This window comes from Atractosteus spatula, chromosome 4 (genome assembly GCF_055471065.1).
Source record: "Atractosteus spatula isolate fAtrSpa1 chromosome 4, fAtrSpa1.hap1, whole genome shotgun sequence".
Taxonomy (NCBI): Eukaryota; Metazoa; Chordata; class Actinopteri; order Semionotiformes; family Lepisosteidae; genus Atractosteus; species Atractosteus spatula.
In genome coordinates this window covers 60,889,895-60,909,260 of record NC_142709.1, presented here as the reverse complement: position 1 = coordinate 60,909,260, position 19,366 = coordinate 60,889,895, and the positions used below count along the sequence as shown (strand labels likewise).

The 19,366-nt window shown below is 38.7% G+C and overlaps 1 protein-coding gene across 1 annotated transcript in view; it reads right to left on the bottom strand.

Annotated features, from left to right (window-relative positions):
• epha4b (eph receptor A4b) overlaps nt 1-19,366 on the bottom strand; it is a 105,874-nt gene that overhangs the window by 32,286 nt on the left and 54,222 nt on the right. Inside the window, exons 4-8 of the mRNA XM_088913298.1 lie at nt 15,993-16,148; nt 10,764-11,099; nt 8,881-8,993; nt 7,119-7,281; nt 5,899-6,007 (exon numbers count right to left, since the gene is read on the bottom strand). Coding sequence (XP_088769424.1) covers nt 5,899-6,007; nt 7,119-7,281; nt 8,881-8,993; nt 10,764-11,099; nt 15,993-16,148 — 877 coding nt within the window. The remainder of the gene's footprint in view (nt 1-5,898; nt 6,008-7,118; nt 7,282-8,880; nt 8,994-10,763; nt 11,100-15,992; nt 16,149-19,366) is intronic.

Below are 19,366 nucleotides of genomic sequence, written 5' to 3'. Positions count from 1 at the left end.
AGTGTTTTGTGTCAATAAATAGCAAAATATCCCAACTAAATACATTATGATTCCATATACTGTAGTAACACAATAAAATGTGACAAAGTCCAAGGGGGTGAATACTTTTGATAACCACTGGAAGTAACATATGGCCTAACAGTGATCAGCTTTAAGTGAGTTTGTTTTGGTATTTTTTAAAATATTATTTTCAGTTCTCTAACATTATTTTAATATACACACAGTGCATTAAGCCAGATGTTTTATCTTGAACATAAGCAATCATATCCCGAGGCTTGTAGAACATACAGTACAGTAGTAGTCTTCTTAAGGAACAACTTATGATGAGAAAATGTTTGAAGAAATAAATCAAAAGTCAGGAAAATCATCCTGCCAATTTAATCTACAACTAGAATGATACAGCAGCTCATTCTACGTTTTCTGTTTCAGTCGAAAGAAATGAGGCTGGCATGTTTTTGTTTCTCATGCCTCTCCTTATTATCACAAGGATACTTAACATCTGAACATCAAGAAGGTCACAAATGAGAGTAAACCAGTTGATCCATTGTGCTCGTTATGGTTGTGTTTCTCTGTAGTTACAAAGCCAGTGCTGGTTACACAACCACAAGAACATAGCAAAGGTTACAAATTAGAGGAGGCCATTCAGCCTATCTAACTCGTTTGGATAGTTAATAACTAATTGGTCCTTGGATAGGAACCTTGGATCAATTATTAGCAACCAAAGCAGCAACCCCCACCCCAACAATTTTCAAACAGCCAAAGAAACTCAACTTGCATGTGTTTGATGGGTGGGGGGAAACCAGTGTACTTGAGAAAACACTGGGAGCACATGCAAAACTTCACAGAGCCAGGTGATCCAAATTGGAACTGACTCCAGAATCCAGGAATTGTTTGTCAGCAGAGCTAACAACCTTGGCACCCTGCAGTCCTTAAGTAATGGCTTTCAACATACAGTATGGAGAGACTACAAAAAACGTATCTGCATACCCATCCAGAACCTGCTAAATGTCGCACTGCACATGCACATTCAAAACATTCATTTCATAATGCATCGTAAGAAAAGAGCAAAAAAAGTTGTCTAAACTTCCTGATGACTTTCTAGTCTTGCAGATGATGCACATCCATTAAGTGGTGGAAAGAACACCTGCGCTCTCCACATCAGCATTTGTCAAGCATAGGAAAATATTCCAACAAGGTAACCAAGTATAAACTAAGTCATTATCAATGAACTGCCATATTTTAATTGCTTCTTGAGTAAAAAGGGAGAAACGGCACGATGAACACCAGCCATCTGCTATCGATATTATTTGCCAGTTGCTAGTGCTTTCGTACCTCTCTGAGACACACTGCCTGAAGGCTAACAGGCAAATTAAAGCTGCAAAAGTTGTGCAGAAATTCTTTAATGATACTGTCTCTTACGGTTTTAGTTTCTTTTCCCAGCCCCAATTAGTTGTCTGCATACTGGGTTCAAATACTGTCTTAGCAGGATCTACTGGAGAAATGTTTCCAATAGACTGTGCACGACAACTGAAAAAGAATTTAAAAAACACAACAGCTGTGAAAACACACTCTATGTACTGTGTATTTTCTGAATATTAAGCCATGTTTAATTATTCTCCTGTCCTCAAAAAGCTGTGGAGCCAGAACTGTTTGACATTTAAAACTTGGAATCCACTCTAAAAGCTTCCCCATTTTAAACGCCATGTAAGAAGGCCGACTCAGATCATTTCCTTCTGAGTACCAACAACTGCAAAGAATTAAACTGTCAACATTTGCTTTGCGAAAAATAAAAAACAGCCAAATATGTATTAATTTACCTCTAATCAACAGAGGCTTAACCTGAAATTATTTATCGTTTGTTGAAATTAACTGCAAAATAAATTTACCACATAGTGGCAATTAAAAGATATTTTTTTCCTGCAGCAGAACACAAATCAAAATTAAATAACTACATGCTAACAGCAATATTTAGTGATCTTACATCATATGTGTACAAGTAAGAATGGCAGAATTAATCCATCAATTGAAGTGAAATATAGCTTTTAAGCAGGATCCTAAAATAGGATAGAGACACTGCCTTTTTTCATAGCAAGTTCTGCACTCACTTCTATCAATACATTTATTATTACGGAATGAACTCCGGTGACCGAAATTAGCCACTGAAGTCAACTTATTTTGCCCCTGTAACTGCGACTGGCAACACATCTAAATGGTGAACCATCAGAGCAAAGCTATGAGGTCCATTCTTTATCTACAGCCTAACACACACACGCATCTAATCTGCTTCAACGTTCAATACCTGAAAGAGATTTATGTTACCAAAATAAACTTCCAGGACATTTACAGAATAATTTTTAAGGTCTCTTTCCACAGCATCTAAGTTGAGGTGTCTGAACTGAACTGCTTTTCTCTTCTGTTCCCCTGCTACGAAAAGAAAGCCTTGGGTTTTACAGGGTAATTAGCAGCAGTTCAGGACTTAGGAGCTGACATTCATCTGTACAAGTGCCACGAGATATCCAGACTCCCCAAAGCAGATGGGAAATCAGTGCTACATCTGTGCCAAACCTGGGATCCCGTGGGCTTGGCCATAGCTCAGCAAGATAAAGCGGACAGTGCAGGGAATGGAAAAGACTCAGAGTCTGAAGATCTATAGCTTTACAAAGACATCTGCAAAATGTAAGCAACCAACAAGTCTTATATTAGACTCTCTCCGACTTCCTGAACCCCAGCCGCTCTGGAAATTGAGCACCCAGCTCAAATTGCACCCAACAGTGCTCTTTCTCTTTATTTCTCAGACATGTGCTTTGATCTTTTGAGAACACCCTCTGCAATCATAGTGCATGTTTTGAGGATCTTTAGATGTCCTTCATCAAGAGGACACAAACGAAAAAAAAAATCTTTTCACCTTTCGCTTTCCAGTCTGCTTTCAGCTCCCAAAGAGTAACACTCCCCCACCTCCATCAACAACACACACACACTCCCGATTTTTCACTAAATGAAAAAAGGAAGCCTGTGTAATTTATGAAGATGTATCGACTTTCCTGTAAAACCTGGTTAGCACCGAGTTTGTCTAGCACCTCTCTAGTAAGCTGTAATTGCTTTCCATCTGCTTTCCTTCGAATTCTGTGCTCCCCTCAGTTCTTACTAATGAGCTACGGCTTTTATTTCTGATCATGACTCCTATCTTGCCACATCTGTATTCCAGCATACCTTTGTTCTTAAGAAGCACATAGAATTAAACTGTAAAATGTATTTATGTGCAAGAGGTATAGTATATGAGAATCCATGCTGATTAGGTCCCTGTGCAATCAATACTGAATGCGGTGCTAGGGCTGATAGGTAATAACCTTCAATCAATTTTAATGAATTTACAAGAAACATAAAATTAGGTCCTGGACCTGGAAAGGAACACAGACATATTTCATTAATTATACCGTGTTTCACAAGATACAGAGTTTAATTTTCTTGTGTGTACTATTGAAAAGCACAGAGTGTTCAGGGAGATTTAATGTAGCACCACTAGATCGAAACACTAAGGCTAATACAGAGCACAAAGAGACACTAAAAAGGCTGGTGATTTGTACCACTGTGGCAAAGGACAGCCAGAAAGTCCCATAGTATACTACAGGAGGTTGAGATCACCTCTAGATCACCACTAGATCTCTTAAAAGAAGTTTAGAAGCAGCGAATCCAAGTGAAACAGGACTACTCATGTCTCGTGAACCTTCTGACCTAACCAGGAGAGTTCTGCCTCAGCAATGCTTGATCTGCAGGGTTAACTCAGAGAGAGGGCGTTGTGTAGCTTGGCCAGACACTGCATCCACGAGAACCACACTACTCTATTAGTGAGAAAAAAAAACTTAATCAGCTAGTGAGCAGTAAGGAACGCAGGCCTCCCTTTCCTTTAAAACTGGGTCAATATATTAAAACCAGTACAGACTTAGGTTTAAAGTTGTACATAGATGTGTATATAAGACCAATAGATATCTTTAGCACAGAGGAAAAGTTCATGTTCATGTCAGAGTAAATGCTATAACTAGTGGCTCATTGATCCAAGCAATACATTGAGCCATGTCTTGAAATGAGCTAGGATATTAGCTTTGACAACATGGTTTGTTAGCTTAAAAAACTGGATAGTAAAATATGTGCCTGCTGTTTTGAGTCTTTAATGCACTTTCCCTTAATTTGCAATTCTGTCCTCTGATTTGTGTTTCATCTTTAATTCTGAATAAGTCCATAATTACAGCTGATCTTGTCAATGCGTTTAAGGATTCTGAATATTTGAATCAGTAATCCCCTCATATTCTCCCAGGGACATCTTATTTTGGGAACATGTAGGTACTGTACTGTATCTACTAAATAAGTGAAACAAACTTCACAAACATTCTCCAGGTTTCACCAGGACAAGTGGATTTAAATTGGATGGCTGGAAGATCACACACAGTCTATTTAGCAATTCATAATAAATGATAGCTTTTATTAAATAAAAATGAATTAAATAAAACAGTACATACAAATTCAAGGGGAAGCTCACCAAGGAATCCAAGCGGCGCGTCTCTTCTTTTTAGCAAGCGTGAGTTTAATACTATTCTTACTTGCAGTGCAATAGAGGATTTGGACCTCGGGATTCATCCCCATCAAAGACACTGCTGTTGTACACATCAATCTATTTTTTTTATAGAACCAATGTTTTTCTTCTGTGGATTGAAGAGAACTTCTTGATGTGTTACTATACTGTAAATGCGTTTCCACAGATTATGAACAAAAGAATGGTTTCACACAAGAGGAAGAGATTTAGGTTCCAAATACACCTACCCCCTTTCATGTTACTGATTTTAATTATTTCTTTGACGATTGGTTCCAGAGGCTAAGATGAACTCTACTGCAAAAGTTGTTTACTTAATATAAAGTTTGGCAGTCCAAGATTAGTTCTGATCAGGGTGTGTGCAATACCCCTTGCCTGTTATCCGTATATTTATTAACTGTATCATTACTTTAAGTGACTTGGCCGTCAATGAGATGCTGATAACTCCCTGAGTCAGAGCTGAAAGAGTGGTCACAGAATGGTGCACGATGTGAGTGGGCTGCCATGGTCACAGCCCTCCCTTCAGCAAACACAGCCAGAATCTGCTTTGATGTGGCACTTATGCACTGCTCTCCTCGTCATACCCGACAGAGCTTAATTCCAGAAATATATACATATAGTTCTGTTTTGTTCTCTGTATTTTCTTTTTTTTCTTGTGATAAAGGGATGGATTCCAAAAGGCAATTCTGAATAACTGCCCAATGGCTGTTACACTGAGGACTGATTGCCTTTGGACTGCTCCATACTCAGAATTCAGGTTCACTCTTAGGCTAAACCCTTATTCCATCTGCCACCGTTCAGCTTTTTGGTCTGGTTTCAGCTTTTCAGCCTCTGAAAGCAGTGTTTAAAGAAAGCGGATGGGCTTTAGAGAGATGTAAGGCTGATCTGAGCCATTAGAAATCTCACCATACTCCACAAAGTGCTGCTACCTAAATTTGCTCCTATTTGCTTTTGACTGTCTCCGACTCTTACAAAGGTACAAAGGTACAAAGGTTTGAAACACATCACAGGTTTTAAAAAGTGGATTTCTGTTCATTGATGGCTAGGACAAAGCTGTCAGAGACAGGTCTCCCATGGTAAAAGTCCCGAAGCTTTTAGATTAACTTACAACCTCACCTGATCTGAATGGAGACATTTATTTTATAATAATTATAATAATAATTCCTTACACTTATATAGCGTTTTTCTGGACGCCCCACTCACAGCGTCTCTGCCATATGAGCCGTCAAAAATAATACAGTGAAATAAGCCCTCAAACAGCGTTCATTAAATCTTGGTGACAGGATAAAAGAAATGAGGAAACCAAAGCTTACCTCCCACTCACAACAAAGCATGCCACAAGAAATATGAGCAGGACAATTCCTCCTGCAATCGACACGGCAAGGATAGTTGGCTGGTTGGGGTCACCAATAGCAAGCATGTCTGTGAGGAGTGAAGAAAGAGTTACAGTACAGGTCCAAGAATTCATGAGGATTATAATAATGCCTTCTTCTGCATTGTGTTATTCAGCCTTGGCCTTGCCACAGGCACATCTGCAATCAGACACTTGTTTACACGAGAAAGAAGTGAAAGCAAAAGCAGCATTAAGAAGAATACTCACCACAGTCCAAACAAGGACTGTACTCTGACAGAAGAAAAGACTGAAGCAAAAAAAGATGTACATTTTGATTTAAATGGGCAATTCTATTTACGCAGGAACTAATAAATATAAATATACTGTATAGTAAATATAGATTTGTAATCAAGAGAGCAATTGTCCAGAACACAGACAAGCTCTAAATCTTTTACTTTAAGGCATTTATTTCTAAAATAATGAAATGGTCCTATGACACTGAACAATATTGTTTTTTACACTATATAAATACAGTATAAGCACTGGGCATACAATTTCCATTCTCTATTTCAAAGTGAAATAAAGCTAAGGAATGTGAAACAATTTCTCACAATCTGACAAATACATGACAAGTGATGTACAAATATGCCTATCAGAGATGCAGATTTGTTCCTAATATCCTGCAAAAAATATCTATAAAAAAGTATCTTCATTTTTATGTCATACCTGCCAAAAAGAAAAGCTTTCACTTAAAACCCCAAGCTACATGCATTCTGCTCTTTGCAGTTATTTTACAGATTGCTAACAAAACACTGACAGAGATGAGAGCACTGGTCTGATTGTAACATTACTATACCCATCAGGAGAAAAAAATCTTTTAACAGATGCAATGTAATGAAAACAACAGAGAATCTAGGACAGTGCAAATCTTTAAACTAATGCAAACTGAAACAAAAATATATTCCCATGGTTCATTCTCTCATAAATAAACTCTGTATTTCTATTTCTTAATATTCCCCTCAGCCCTCAGAGATAATATATTTCTGGTTCCCTATCAGATATGAAAAAAAAACTAAAACTAGAGAAAGTAGCTGACCATTTCAGTGACTGCAAGGGGCTCCTACGGGAATGAACACTCTTCTACACCCAAACTGACAATCCGTCAGTCACTTGGTTTCACACAGCGTTAGAAAGGCTCACCTTCATGGCTCGTCTCCAGTTCAATCTCTCCTCCATAGTTCCCATAGCCCCCATCGGTGCGCGCTCTCACCCTGAACACATAGGTCGTGCCTGGCTTCAGCCCGTCCACCGTCATGCTGTTAGACTTGGTCTTCAGGACTGTGTAATTCTGATCTCTCTGATTCTGAGGGCACAGGCAGATTGAAAAAGCCTTTGAGGCCTTCCATTCCATTCCACGTGTCGATGCATTCCAGAACACGACACATCACATCAAAAGGGAAGAACTATATTAACTCCTCTTCCCTGTCTTTAGGCTGTGACATAGATGGAAACATTTTTTTAAATAAAAAGAGCCTTTATTGAGGTTTATAGGAGAGCGTTACAAGCAGGTTTACCCTGAAGAAAAATCAATATCCAACATACAGTACCCGTAAGGGAAATACTATTGCTTTACATAATTTCATTAAGATGCTGGATAGGAAGTTTGCATTATGAGTCAAGGTCTGTAGACCAAATTGCATGACTTATTATTTCAGCAGGTGAACAGCCACCATTTTAAGTCAGCTGTTCTCCTCATTATATGCCAATAGGACACCTACAATTTCAGGTCATTCGTACTATTTAAATTCATAAGTCATTAAACTAATGTCCTAAAGATTATTCAGTCCCATACAGGAGATGCAAACAACCATTTATGGGGAAAACAGCAGTCTCATAGAGGAAACATGAATATAATGTTTCATTCATGAAGATGTCTGAAACACTGAGAAAGGGACATTTCACTGTGTGAGAGCACATTCTCTGCAACTAGCAAAGTATTGTTTTCAGTCAAGTTCCTTTATAGTTATCACACACATCTAAACTGATGTTTTTTTATTCAAAATAGTATATTTATAATGACTTAAAGATCAATTATAAATAGGTGTCATAGAGAAATTTGCATCCTCACATTTGGTTCATTAGCTTTACGTTAAACAGTATTTTTACAAACTCTTACAGGAAGTTGCGTCCATCTGTTAAAATGGTGCTCCAGTTTAGCATTGAAGAGATACAGCCCAGCAACACTTTGTATTACAGCCTAAAAGTAAAAGAACATGTTGCCCATGCTTTGGTGAGAGTACTGATTTCGAGTACTGCAAGCACACAGCTCTTTACAGCAGCTGCCAAAAGCCACATTGCCAGGGACCCCATCTGTGTGCTAAATCTTACAGCCATATCTTATAATCACCTGCATAAATCAGCAGCCCTCCCCTCATTAAACACCTCCTCATGGTGTGCTTTATAACTTCCAACTTCTCACAGCAAGGTACTAATAAGGGGACAGACAATGGAGACTTGCTGGGTGAAACCTAAACAGGATCAGGCTATATACACTGTAGTAAATCACAAAAATAGATTTTCTTGGAAGCTCTTTTAAAGTGCGTGCATATAGTCCCAGACCTTCACCAAAACACATTTTTGCTTCATACGCCACATTGTATGATCTCATGAGCTGAACCACTAAAACGTAATAGGTTAACATCATGGGATATCTATATGTATTTTAATAATAAAGAAGACTTGGGCCTCAGTTATGAAGTAATGATACAGCGATGCTGTAATTCCCCAAAGCGTGATCAGACCTTGCGCCTCAATTACACAGGCAAAGACCGTCCATCTGTACATAATTGGGATTGCTTTTAATAAGGGTCAAAAGGCTGCAGTAGGTAATCAGTTGAAAAGGATAGTTTCCCATGTGAGCAATCAATAGACGCGTACTGGAATTGTTCCTCTAATGACTGACCTTCTCATAGTAGATAACTTCATATTCCACAATGGCTCCGTTGGCTCTCTCTGGTCCCTGCCAAGCCAGTGTAATGCTGTCTTTGCTCTTCCTTTCCTTGAGGATTACATTCACTGCAACAAGAGGTGGCATAAGCAGGCTCTGTTTACTGGCTCGCAGGTGCTCAGAAATGTGAATTAATTGAAGCAATGGATAACGATAATTAAAGAGAGCCGGTGCTTCGGGGAAAGGATATTTTCATATTAATTGTAAGAACAAAATAACGTGATTTACCGCTTCTTGAGAAGTAGCAACTGACCTTCACCTGTACTGTATTGGAATGAGCACAAAAAATAGATTGCTCTAACAGAAGTCACTGCACTGAAATATCAGAAAATAAAATTAGAGTAAAATGGTAAAAACATGGTTATTCAGCCCATCTTGCCTGTTTGGTGGTTAGCAGATAATCAATATCAAGGATAATCTCATCCAGCTGTTTTGTGAAGGAAGGCAGGTTATCAGTTTCAACAATGTGGTTGGGCAGCTTGTTTCATAGACCCATAACCCTCTGTGTGAAAGGGTGCCTCCTGTTCTCCGTTTTAAACGCACTCCCATATAGTTTCCTTTGCAGGTTTGTATTTTATGGTTTATATTAGCTGATAGTCCTTGACAATACATGGAGTAAAGATGAAGAAAATGTGTTCTGTGCGCTAATTATCACACAGCAATGTGCCCGAGACACCATATCAGCTATACTTTATATCAACAATCCCACACTACACAAGCACAAGTTAACACTGTGGGACGACACCTAAAGTGTAGAATAATTGAACAACCTCAGCATTTACACAGATAGCATCCTAATTAACGACAGCAAGATTGCTCTTACAAATTGCTATCCTGTTCACACTTTTTCTGTGTCATCAGCAGCTTAACGACAGCATGGATGACATTTGTCCCATTAATAATTTCCTTTTAAGTAATAGTTTTTGCAACCTGTCTTCGTGAAGCTTTACTCCTGACATGCTCCTCTCACTGACGCTGACACTGGGTAATTAGCCACCCCTTAAATTTTAAATTACTCTCTGAAGCTCTTGTAAAAAGCTGATGATGCTTCATGCATATTTAAATCTGCCTTTTCTGAGGTTGAAAGGAGCCCTGTGATAATCCCCAGGTTACCAAGGCTACTGTGGTACATTAGCTATCACCCTTCTCTAGTTTTAACTAAAACTGTTGATTTTGAACAATGGATTTTTATATTATAGAGTGCCTTAAAGTGTCACACTATTCAAGGGAGTGTGGGAAATGCAGGGGATTTAGAATTCAGAAAAAAGAAAGAACTCACCCAAAAAGATAAACAATAAATTAAAAAGAGAAAGGACATAAAAATATTCCAAACCCCAAAAAATATAAGTGGGAATTTTAGGATTATTCCAAAAAATTAAATATCACAAGGAGGGGTTACATTGCACTGAACGGAAAGACAATATTAATACTTATCAGTTGAGTAATCTAAGAGTTTCAATAAATGCTGTTATTTGTTGCTGATGATTAAAAAAAACCCCATAATGGATTCACGGCAACAAATGGCATTTTTATTTATAATGAATAGCAATAAGCTTTCAGTTAGTTCCATTAAAATATTAAATTATGATTGATGAAAACAGTGGTGAAATCACATGTAGCATTTATTGGATACAACGCAACGTAGGTCAGCAGTGTGTTACAGGATCGTGTTAATGGTGATATTTCAATAAATCAGCACTTTTAAAAAAGGAAGAGATGGTGTAGGATACTAAATCCAATGAGTAAAACCAAAGCACTCACTGCATGTATCACCTGAGAACCTTTCTGATCATTATCTGATAACCACCAGTCGTGCAGTTAGCGTCGGTGATGCCCACCTGTCTGGCTGGTTGTGACGTTGACAGAAATGTACTGCTTAGGGCTTGGGCTCAGGTCCGACACCCCGTTCAGCGCCTCAATGTCAAAGGTGTAGCTGGTGTGCGGGAGGAGGTCAGTGACTTGGGCTTTGGTGTACGAGAGGCCGAACTGGCGCGGAACAAAGTGCAGGCCGCTCCCGCAGGGACCACACTCCCTGCTGTCGGCGGCGCACTTCCTGCAGTGGAGGCTGTAGGTGACGTCGCCCCGTCCCCCACTCTCTCTCGGCGGGCTCCACTCCAGGGTCACGGAGGTCTCGTTGATGGTCGTGATCGGGTTTTCGGGGGCGGACGGCGGCCCTGTCGTGAGCGGGAGAGGGGGCAGAGGGGTGGAGAAAGGAAGAGACAGCCGGGTCATTGCAAACGAGCAAGTAAACAAGTACAGTAGACATACAAGACGACCCAGACCAAAAGGTTCAACAGTTAGTCAGTATTACAAGGTAGCACCAGGGCCCTTGATGAGAAAATTCAATTAAAAGTCTGTGGGACTTCACCTTTTCTGGTGCGTGAGGTTTCTTTTTTAATAAATGGCTTTGAAAAGTCACAATAAGACACCGCTGGGCTAGCGATTTAGTAATATACAGTACCAGCACCAGAGCTGAACAGTATGTGCTGAATGACATACTGTACAGGTGAGATCCTCTGAAAGGACAGATCTGGTCGGTACACGAGCCTCAGATTCAAATTTCTTTACGCTGGCAAACTTGAAAAAGAAAATAAAAAATTCAGTGAAGATGTGTTTCTGCTCTGTGGCTCTGAGTCTGTCAAAAGCCAGCGTGGTATCAGTTTGTGCTCTTGTGTTTAAAAAGCTTCAAATAATAAAACAACTTCTGCACCATGACATTTGCCAGCTTCCTAGATTTTTGACTTTCAGTAGGCTCCTGTGACTTTAATAAACACCTACTTTTGTATAGTAGGGGCAGAATAATTTTATTTCTGCCAGTTTGTTGCAGTTGAACTTTTATATTCTTTGAAACATAAAAATAAATGTTACAAATATTCTCAGGTACAAAATATTTCACAGGAAGTGTCTTGAAAACTAAGGGAGGATCTTCAAGCATGGAAATTAATAACAGGTTTGTCGTTTTATTTTTTTCATAATCCTGGATTAATTAAGCAGTGAAGGCTCTGCTCTAGCATTCAGTATAGTATGTATTTCATGAATAAAAGTCGTTTTGATCTGGCAGCAGGAAACCTTTCACAACAGTTAAGAAAATTATTAATACATTTTATTTCCATGTTAAATGTGTTATTGAATTGCACATCAAATTATAGTATGATTTATATTTTGTGAAATCATGATCACAAGTAGTTGAAATATGTTCCATAGGTTTTGGAGCGAAACTGATTTTTTGTAGGATGGTGTCTACATCACTATACTGTTCCCGAGCGAAGCCCTACTAGATCTTAGAACAGAGAAAGGCTGTTAGGGAGAGGAGAGGATGAAGAAAGGGAATTTTTTCAGAGAGGAAAAAATCAGAAGCTATTGCTAGTTTAATAAATGGCACTTTAATGATAGTGTGCTATAGATTTTGCATTATTTCAAAAAAAGCCTTTAACCCAGGGTTTTGTCTGTGATGTGACCATCATCAGGCTGTTCTTTTTTTTCAATAGCATTCCAATAAATCTCATAAAAGCCAACAGAGGAGGAATCACCTTATTTCCTCTCTATGCTGATTAGTTCTCTGATGAAGTCCAGCCTCCTCCTTTCAAATCAATTCCCAAGGTCACGCTGCTTTACAGTGTTTACCAGTGCTGAATGACTGAGACTGCTTCCTCCAAGGACTGCCAGAGTGCAATCCTTGGTTTGACTGGGAATGTGTCATGACTTCAGACTGTGTTCAGAAATCCTGAGGTGCAGCCAGATTTCCTCTGATAAAGGCTCCGTTCAATCACATTTGCCTCCAAACTTGTCTTTAACAGTTCAAAAACTCCAATCATTGAGATCTAACCAGACATGTTTAATTCCAGTGTTGTCTTTCTGTAATATCCACCCCAACCCTCAGTAAAGTAATGTGCAATGCTTTTAACAATGTAGCTGATGTTAATGAAAGCAGTGCAATCTTGCATTTCCGTGAAGAGTGGCACGATTTATGTCTGTAGTTCAACGCATAATTGTTGCTTGCTGGCAGTCAGCCCTTGCATAAACAAATTTTCATGTCTTGCCCAGTGTTCTTAATGAGAATACTATTTAATTAAGAATCTTTATAAAACAAACTCATCCTACAAAGAAAATCAAATCCTACCTTTTGTGTTGTTGTTATGAAAGTACTAGCTTATTAGTTTTGAGATGTTTTTATATAAACATAAAGGCAGAACATAAAAAGAGAACACAAATGAATATACACTATTAGATTCATTATGATGTTCTGAAGCAGCTCTTTCTAGAGTACAATGAAATGTTATGGTTAGCGAGAACTTATTTTTCTATTTTTTTTAGGAAAATAAGATAAACTGCCAAACAATACTGAAAGTGATATTATAGTCTCATTAGTGTTAAGAGTTCTTTTATTATTTTTAAAACCATAGTTTTATGAGTGAGATTTCAAGGAATGGTTCATGTAATTAATTAGTCTGGTTCATTCAGATAGGAATTATATTGCATTGATTAATACTGTATATAACAGATAAATACAATAGTACTTCAGATGAAATTTGGCAGTTGTCCTCTGTATCCAATACTAATTATATTTTTGAACAATGTGTCAACAAGGACATTTCAAGCTGCTTTTGAAAATGTTCAGGTGGGTAGCTGTGTCAGCATGTGAAGGCTGCAAAGGAACAAGTAATAGGTTTATTCCATGCTGAAAAGAGAAGAAAGAAAACACAACATTTCGGATGTAGAGCCTTCTTCAGGAGTGACACACCCAAAAATGGCTCCACGGCCGAAACATTATGTTTTCTTTCATCTCTTTTCAGCATGGAATACACCTATTACTTGTGCTTTTGAAAATGGTTCTTGTGAAATTCCTGCTTAAGGAATCTAAATGAGATAATTCTCTTCTAAATTACTTCAGAGCTATTATCAGCCTTACATTTTTAGGTAAGTTCTCGAAAAGTAAAAATTTAAACAGATTAATTGTTTCCTCAATTGTAATTAAGTCTTAGAGCAATTCCAAGCTGTGTTCTCGCTCCAGTCATAACAATGAAATTGCATTATTTGAAGTAATAAATGGTATTCTTATGAGTGTTGATTTAAAACGCATACCTGTTTTATTTTTGGGCTTTAAAATTTAAGATCTGGTTTTGATTCTGTGGATCATGACTATTTAATGAATCATTTTAAAGAATGGGATGCTCTTTTGGGAACGGTCCTGTGCTGGTTTAGATCACTTTTAACAAATATCCAATATATTATTTTATTAAGGGGTATTGATATTGTACTGTAGCTATTCCACAGGCATCCCTTCACAGATCTTTGTTATTTTCTCTATACAGGCTTCAACTTGATGAGATTGTTTCAACAATGATGAGATTATTTGTAAATATGGACTAAACTTGCACACATACTGTATGAAGATGGTATAGATCTTAATATTTCTGTTAGTTCAAGTGACAGTAATGCATGTGCTTTTAATTTTTTACACAAGTATCTTGCTGACATTCGAAAGTCGATGTTTTTCATTTTTTAAGACAGGAGCTGTGCTAACAGATTCTCAGCAACAGATAAAACTGACAAAATCAAACTTTTTTGACCTCCTGCAAAATCTAAGGTGAGGCATCTGGGAGCAATATTTTAATTGGAACTATTTGAATCACATATTGAACACATTACTAACTGTCCTTAATTATCATCTGCTGAATATTGCTAAAATTCGATTACCTGTTTCATTTTCTGATGCCATAAAAATAATGGATGCCTTTACACTACAGAAACACTACGGACAAGACCTAATTTCTGCTGCCTGTACCATACCCACAATCTCATTCTTTTGATCGCTACATAAAGCTCCTGACCAGAGGTGCAGGTAGGGAAGTAGACCGACAGCTTTGTTAGAAAATTCAGCTTCATCGCCACGGTTCTGTACCACGATTGCATTACTGCAGCCAAGCACTAATCCGCCGGTCAATCCCACGATCCACTGGTGAACAAGACCGGCAAATACCTGCATGTACTGTAAATAAAGCGATACATTTATTTTGGTGCTCAGTATGTTTTGTTTTCTGTTTTGATTATGCTTTTTGTACATAATCTTCATATCATTTTCTGTATTTTTCATGGAAAGTATTTTGAGTTGTTGTTTCATGGAAATCACGACAAGAACAGATTGTTAGAAATGCACATGCCTCTCAGATGTTAAGATGAAATACTGTACCTTAACTGCTGAAGAGAGATTGTGAAGTATGTTTAGACCTTGCAGTCCATGATAAACAGCAAAATGGAAGTAAAATTCACACCCCATGCTAATGAAGAGCTCTACCCTTTTAGCACTGTTGCCTGATTGAAACCTTTTTTCTTTCTTGTTCGTACAGCAACCCAAAACCCTCATTAAAATCGCTGCTGTGCACTTTGGAGGCTGATGGACACTAATAGGCCAATAATACCACATCAGCCTGCCTGTAATGTCAGCAGACCCACAGTGGTATGGCACATCAAGGAGCAGTTTTTTTTCTTACTTTTTTAAACACATGCAATTCTTCCTCCCCACTGAGAATCACAACAGATGTTTTCTGTACAGTAGTTGCTTTCACTCAGCACTCCCGGTTTATACCACTATCAGGAACGCATTCAGAAACTAAACAAGGGGGAGAAACTTTCAACACTTCAATATACAGTTGGAAAACTGTAATAATAATTCATCACAGGCACGTTACTTCTACACTGAGTGTCATCACGGGAGATTGAGCAGTCTACGCTAGTACTTTCTTTGGACTTGTTTAAGAACTGTGACTTGAATTAACCATATGTTAATGCACATGATCTGTTGACTCTCATCCACAGACCTAAAATTGAACAAACTATATAATGTTAGTATAAGGGTAAAAAGAAATATACCCCTCTGCTCTATGGAAAAAAGAAATGTACAGTAAACCTGTATGTACGTAACCTGTTACTTTATAAGGTATTAATGCTGTTTTAATATGTATTTGAAGTTGTTTTTTGAAAGCTATGGTTAAGGCAAAAAAGTGAAATAAAAATGATGTTGTCCATAGTATGTCCTATACATTTCATTCTTAACAGAGGTTTCTTACTTGTGCAGGCCATAGCTCTTGAGTCACTCTCCGCTCTGTAGTAGCCCCTCTCACAGACACACTCTGTGGCCTTGTCCTGGTGGGAGTAACTGTGAAGGGGGCACTTCATGCAGTAGGCATCTTGGGCAGAAGCTTTATAGAAACCTGGTCTGCATGCTAAGAAAAAAAAAACACAAAAAAAAGGAGTTACAAAAGATAGGAAAATTATGCAATGCACTAAAATCTTCAAACTTAGAAGAATTCGACTTCAGCGGTCCCTTATGACATTAAGACGGCACAGGTATACCGTAGGTACATAGGTATGCAGTGTTCTGAAATGCTGATAGGTTATATTGTAATACACTTTGAAGGGCTCGCATCAGCAAACCTGTTCAATGACAGATAAGAGTGATCCAGAGAAAAGTGGCAATAACCCACTTTTGGAGAAATAGAATTTTGGTACCCACCAGTATGACTGAATTAATTTTACAGTACATACAGATACAGTAATATGAAAAGATCATTGGAAGAATTTCACCAGGGCAATGCATCAGTGTATATATCCCCGAGGAAATAGACATTTCGATTTTATGTAAAATTCTGTGCAGTAGTAGAGGGATACATGACCCTTCAGATATACTTTTCTTATTAGAGAAGGTAGAATTGATTTGTGTTCTCTAAATCAGTTAAGCAAACTCTCAGCTGCAGTATTTATACTATAGGGATTTTATGCCAGACTACCAGACAGTCTACACAGAACAGTAAACCATTCCAGCAGACAAATATGATAGATGTCAGTCCTAATTATCCATAGCACTCGTCTGGTTCTTCCAGGTTGCCAAATAACCTTGCAAAGCCTTTATTTTCTGATGAGAAATCTCTAGAGACGAACATTAGGATTCATCTGAATTGCATCGACTGAAATAACTGGAAAGTTCTGTGAGCTACTGTACATGAAGTGAACAGGTATCTTACCCCATAGAATCAATATGCCCTCCTTCTCAGATCTTGGAAGTCATCCCAAAATTTGTTTTGAACTCTGGGACTTATTTAAATATGTATTTGTTGGAGATATAAAAAAGAACAGTTTTCTGTTCTTAAATATCCTTTATGTTCTGTAATACTGTATATTTGCCTCAAAACAAAAAAAAAATAATTAAGATGGGCATCCCATCCACACCAAACATACCACGACATTAAATATGACAGTCTATTTCCACATTAATGACAACAATGTATGTTTCTCAATTTCTCATTTGAAAAAAATGTATTTAAAATTCTTAAACTATACATTATACAGAGCTCAATCTCAGTAATAAAACTATTCAGGAAAATTGTGTTCACAATGAAACATTTATACTACCTTAAAGATCACCTTCAGTTATTTATACTTCTATTGTTTGCTCTGTATTCTCCTGTTGTTTTTGAATCTGCGGTTTCAGGGGAGTACACTGACAGACAGTGCAGTCACTCTCCAGTCAGCGAGATTCTACATTCAGCGCTGAAGGGGTTTCAAACACACTGTCCAGAGGATTTAGTTTCAAAGCTCTGATATGAACATTTAGGTGGGGAGGGACTGTGGATGGATGATTAGCCCCTCGCTGTACCAATCCAGGAGGAGATGCAAGACCGGTTTGGGCACCAACTCGTACACCACATAATGAAACACCTCTATTAAACCATTATGAAGAAATGCACAAAGATAGAGACGAATAGATATATATAAAAAGAAATGGAGTGGTGGCTCTGTGGCTAAGGATCTGCGCCTGTGACTGGAAGGTTGCCGGTTCTAATCCCGAGGCCAGCAGAGGAATCCTTCTCCATTGGGCTCCTGAGCAAGGCCCTTAACCCCAGCTGCTCCAGGGGCACTGTACAATGGCTGACCCTGCGCTCTGACCCTGAGCTTCTCTCTGTCTGTGTGTCTCATGGAGAGCAAGCTGGGGTATGTGAAAAAGACAAATTCCTAATGCAAGAAATTGTATAGGGCCAATAAAGTGATGTAATCATGTCAGACATTTTCAGAGCCCAGACCTCAATCCCATAGAAAACCTGTGGAATGACCTAAAGCAATATGAAGGAGCTTGAACATTTTTTGCAAGGAAGAGTAGGATAAAACTGCAAAGTGCAGGTGTGCACTTTAGTGTTGATAAGTTGATAGAGACTTACTCACAAAGTATTAGTTGGGGGGGGGGGGTGCAAACTTAATAATAATAATAATTGCTTACACTTATATAGCGCTTTCCTGGACACTCCACTCAAAGCGCTTTACAGGTAATGGGGACTCCCCTCCACCACCACCAATGTGCAGCATCCACCTGGATGATACGACGGCAGCCATAGCGCGCCAGAACACTCAACACACATCACCTATCTGGGGAGGAGAGCAGAGTAATGTTGCCAATTCATAGAGGGGGATTATTAGGAGGCCATGATTGGTAGGGACCAATGGGGAATTTGGCCAGGACACCGGGGTTATACCCCTACTCTTTTCGAGAAACGCCCTGGGATTTTTAGTGACCACAGAGAGTCAGGACCTCGGTTTTACGTCTCATCCGAAGGACGGCACCTGTTTACAGTATAGTGTCCCCATCACTATACTGGGGCATTAGGACCCACATGGACCGAAGGGTGAGTGCCCCCTGCTGGCCCCACTAACACCTCTTCCAGCAGCAACCTTAGTTTTTTCCAGAAGGTCTCCCATCCAGGTACTGACCAGGCTCACACCTGCTGAGCTTCAGTGGGTTGCCAGTTGTGAGTTACAGGGTGATATGGCTGCTGGCTTATGCAAGCCTTATGCAACCATAACTTATTCCAAGGTCACATTAAAGATGGAAAAATGTCTGACATGATTTATCTTGATTTCTGGCTTTATACCACAAAAACCTGCAATTTCCATAAGGGTGTGTAGACCTTTTATATCCACTGTATATACATAATAATGCTCACATACTGTACAAATACATGCCAAATCAGCCTACTTTCTCCAAGCTTGGGCAAACGACCCATTTCTGCCAGCACCCTGTGGAATACGCCTAGCGATTAGATGAAAAATCCAGAGCTTTCGCCTGTTGACACAGGAGACCCCTTGAGCAGCACATGCTGAGATGATAATGGTGACTGGGGGAAAAGCAGGGGCGAATAAAATAAATGCACCACAGGCAGGCATTATTTAAAATCAGAGATTTCACACAGGGATAAAGTTTCTCTTAATATCTGAATGTTATTACAGTTTAAGACAGAGACTGAATGGACTGTTACTTCACTTAATGGGCTTTGTAATGAGGCTTTATGATTAGTTTTCTTTGTGAAAAACAAATTTTCAGACCCATGCACAGTTTTCAACTACTTACACGTTCCATTTTATTAGAAATCAAATTCATTTTGTAAATTAATTT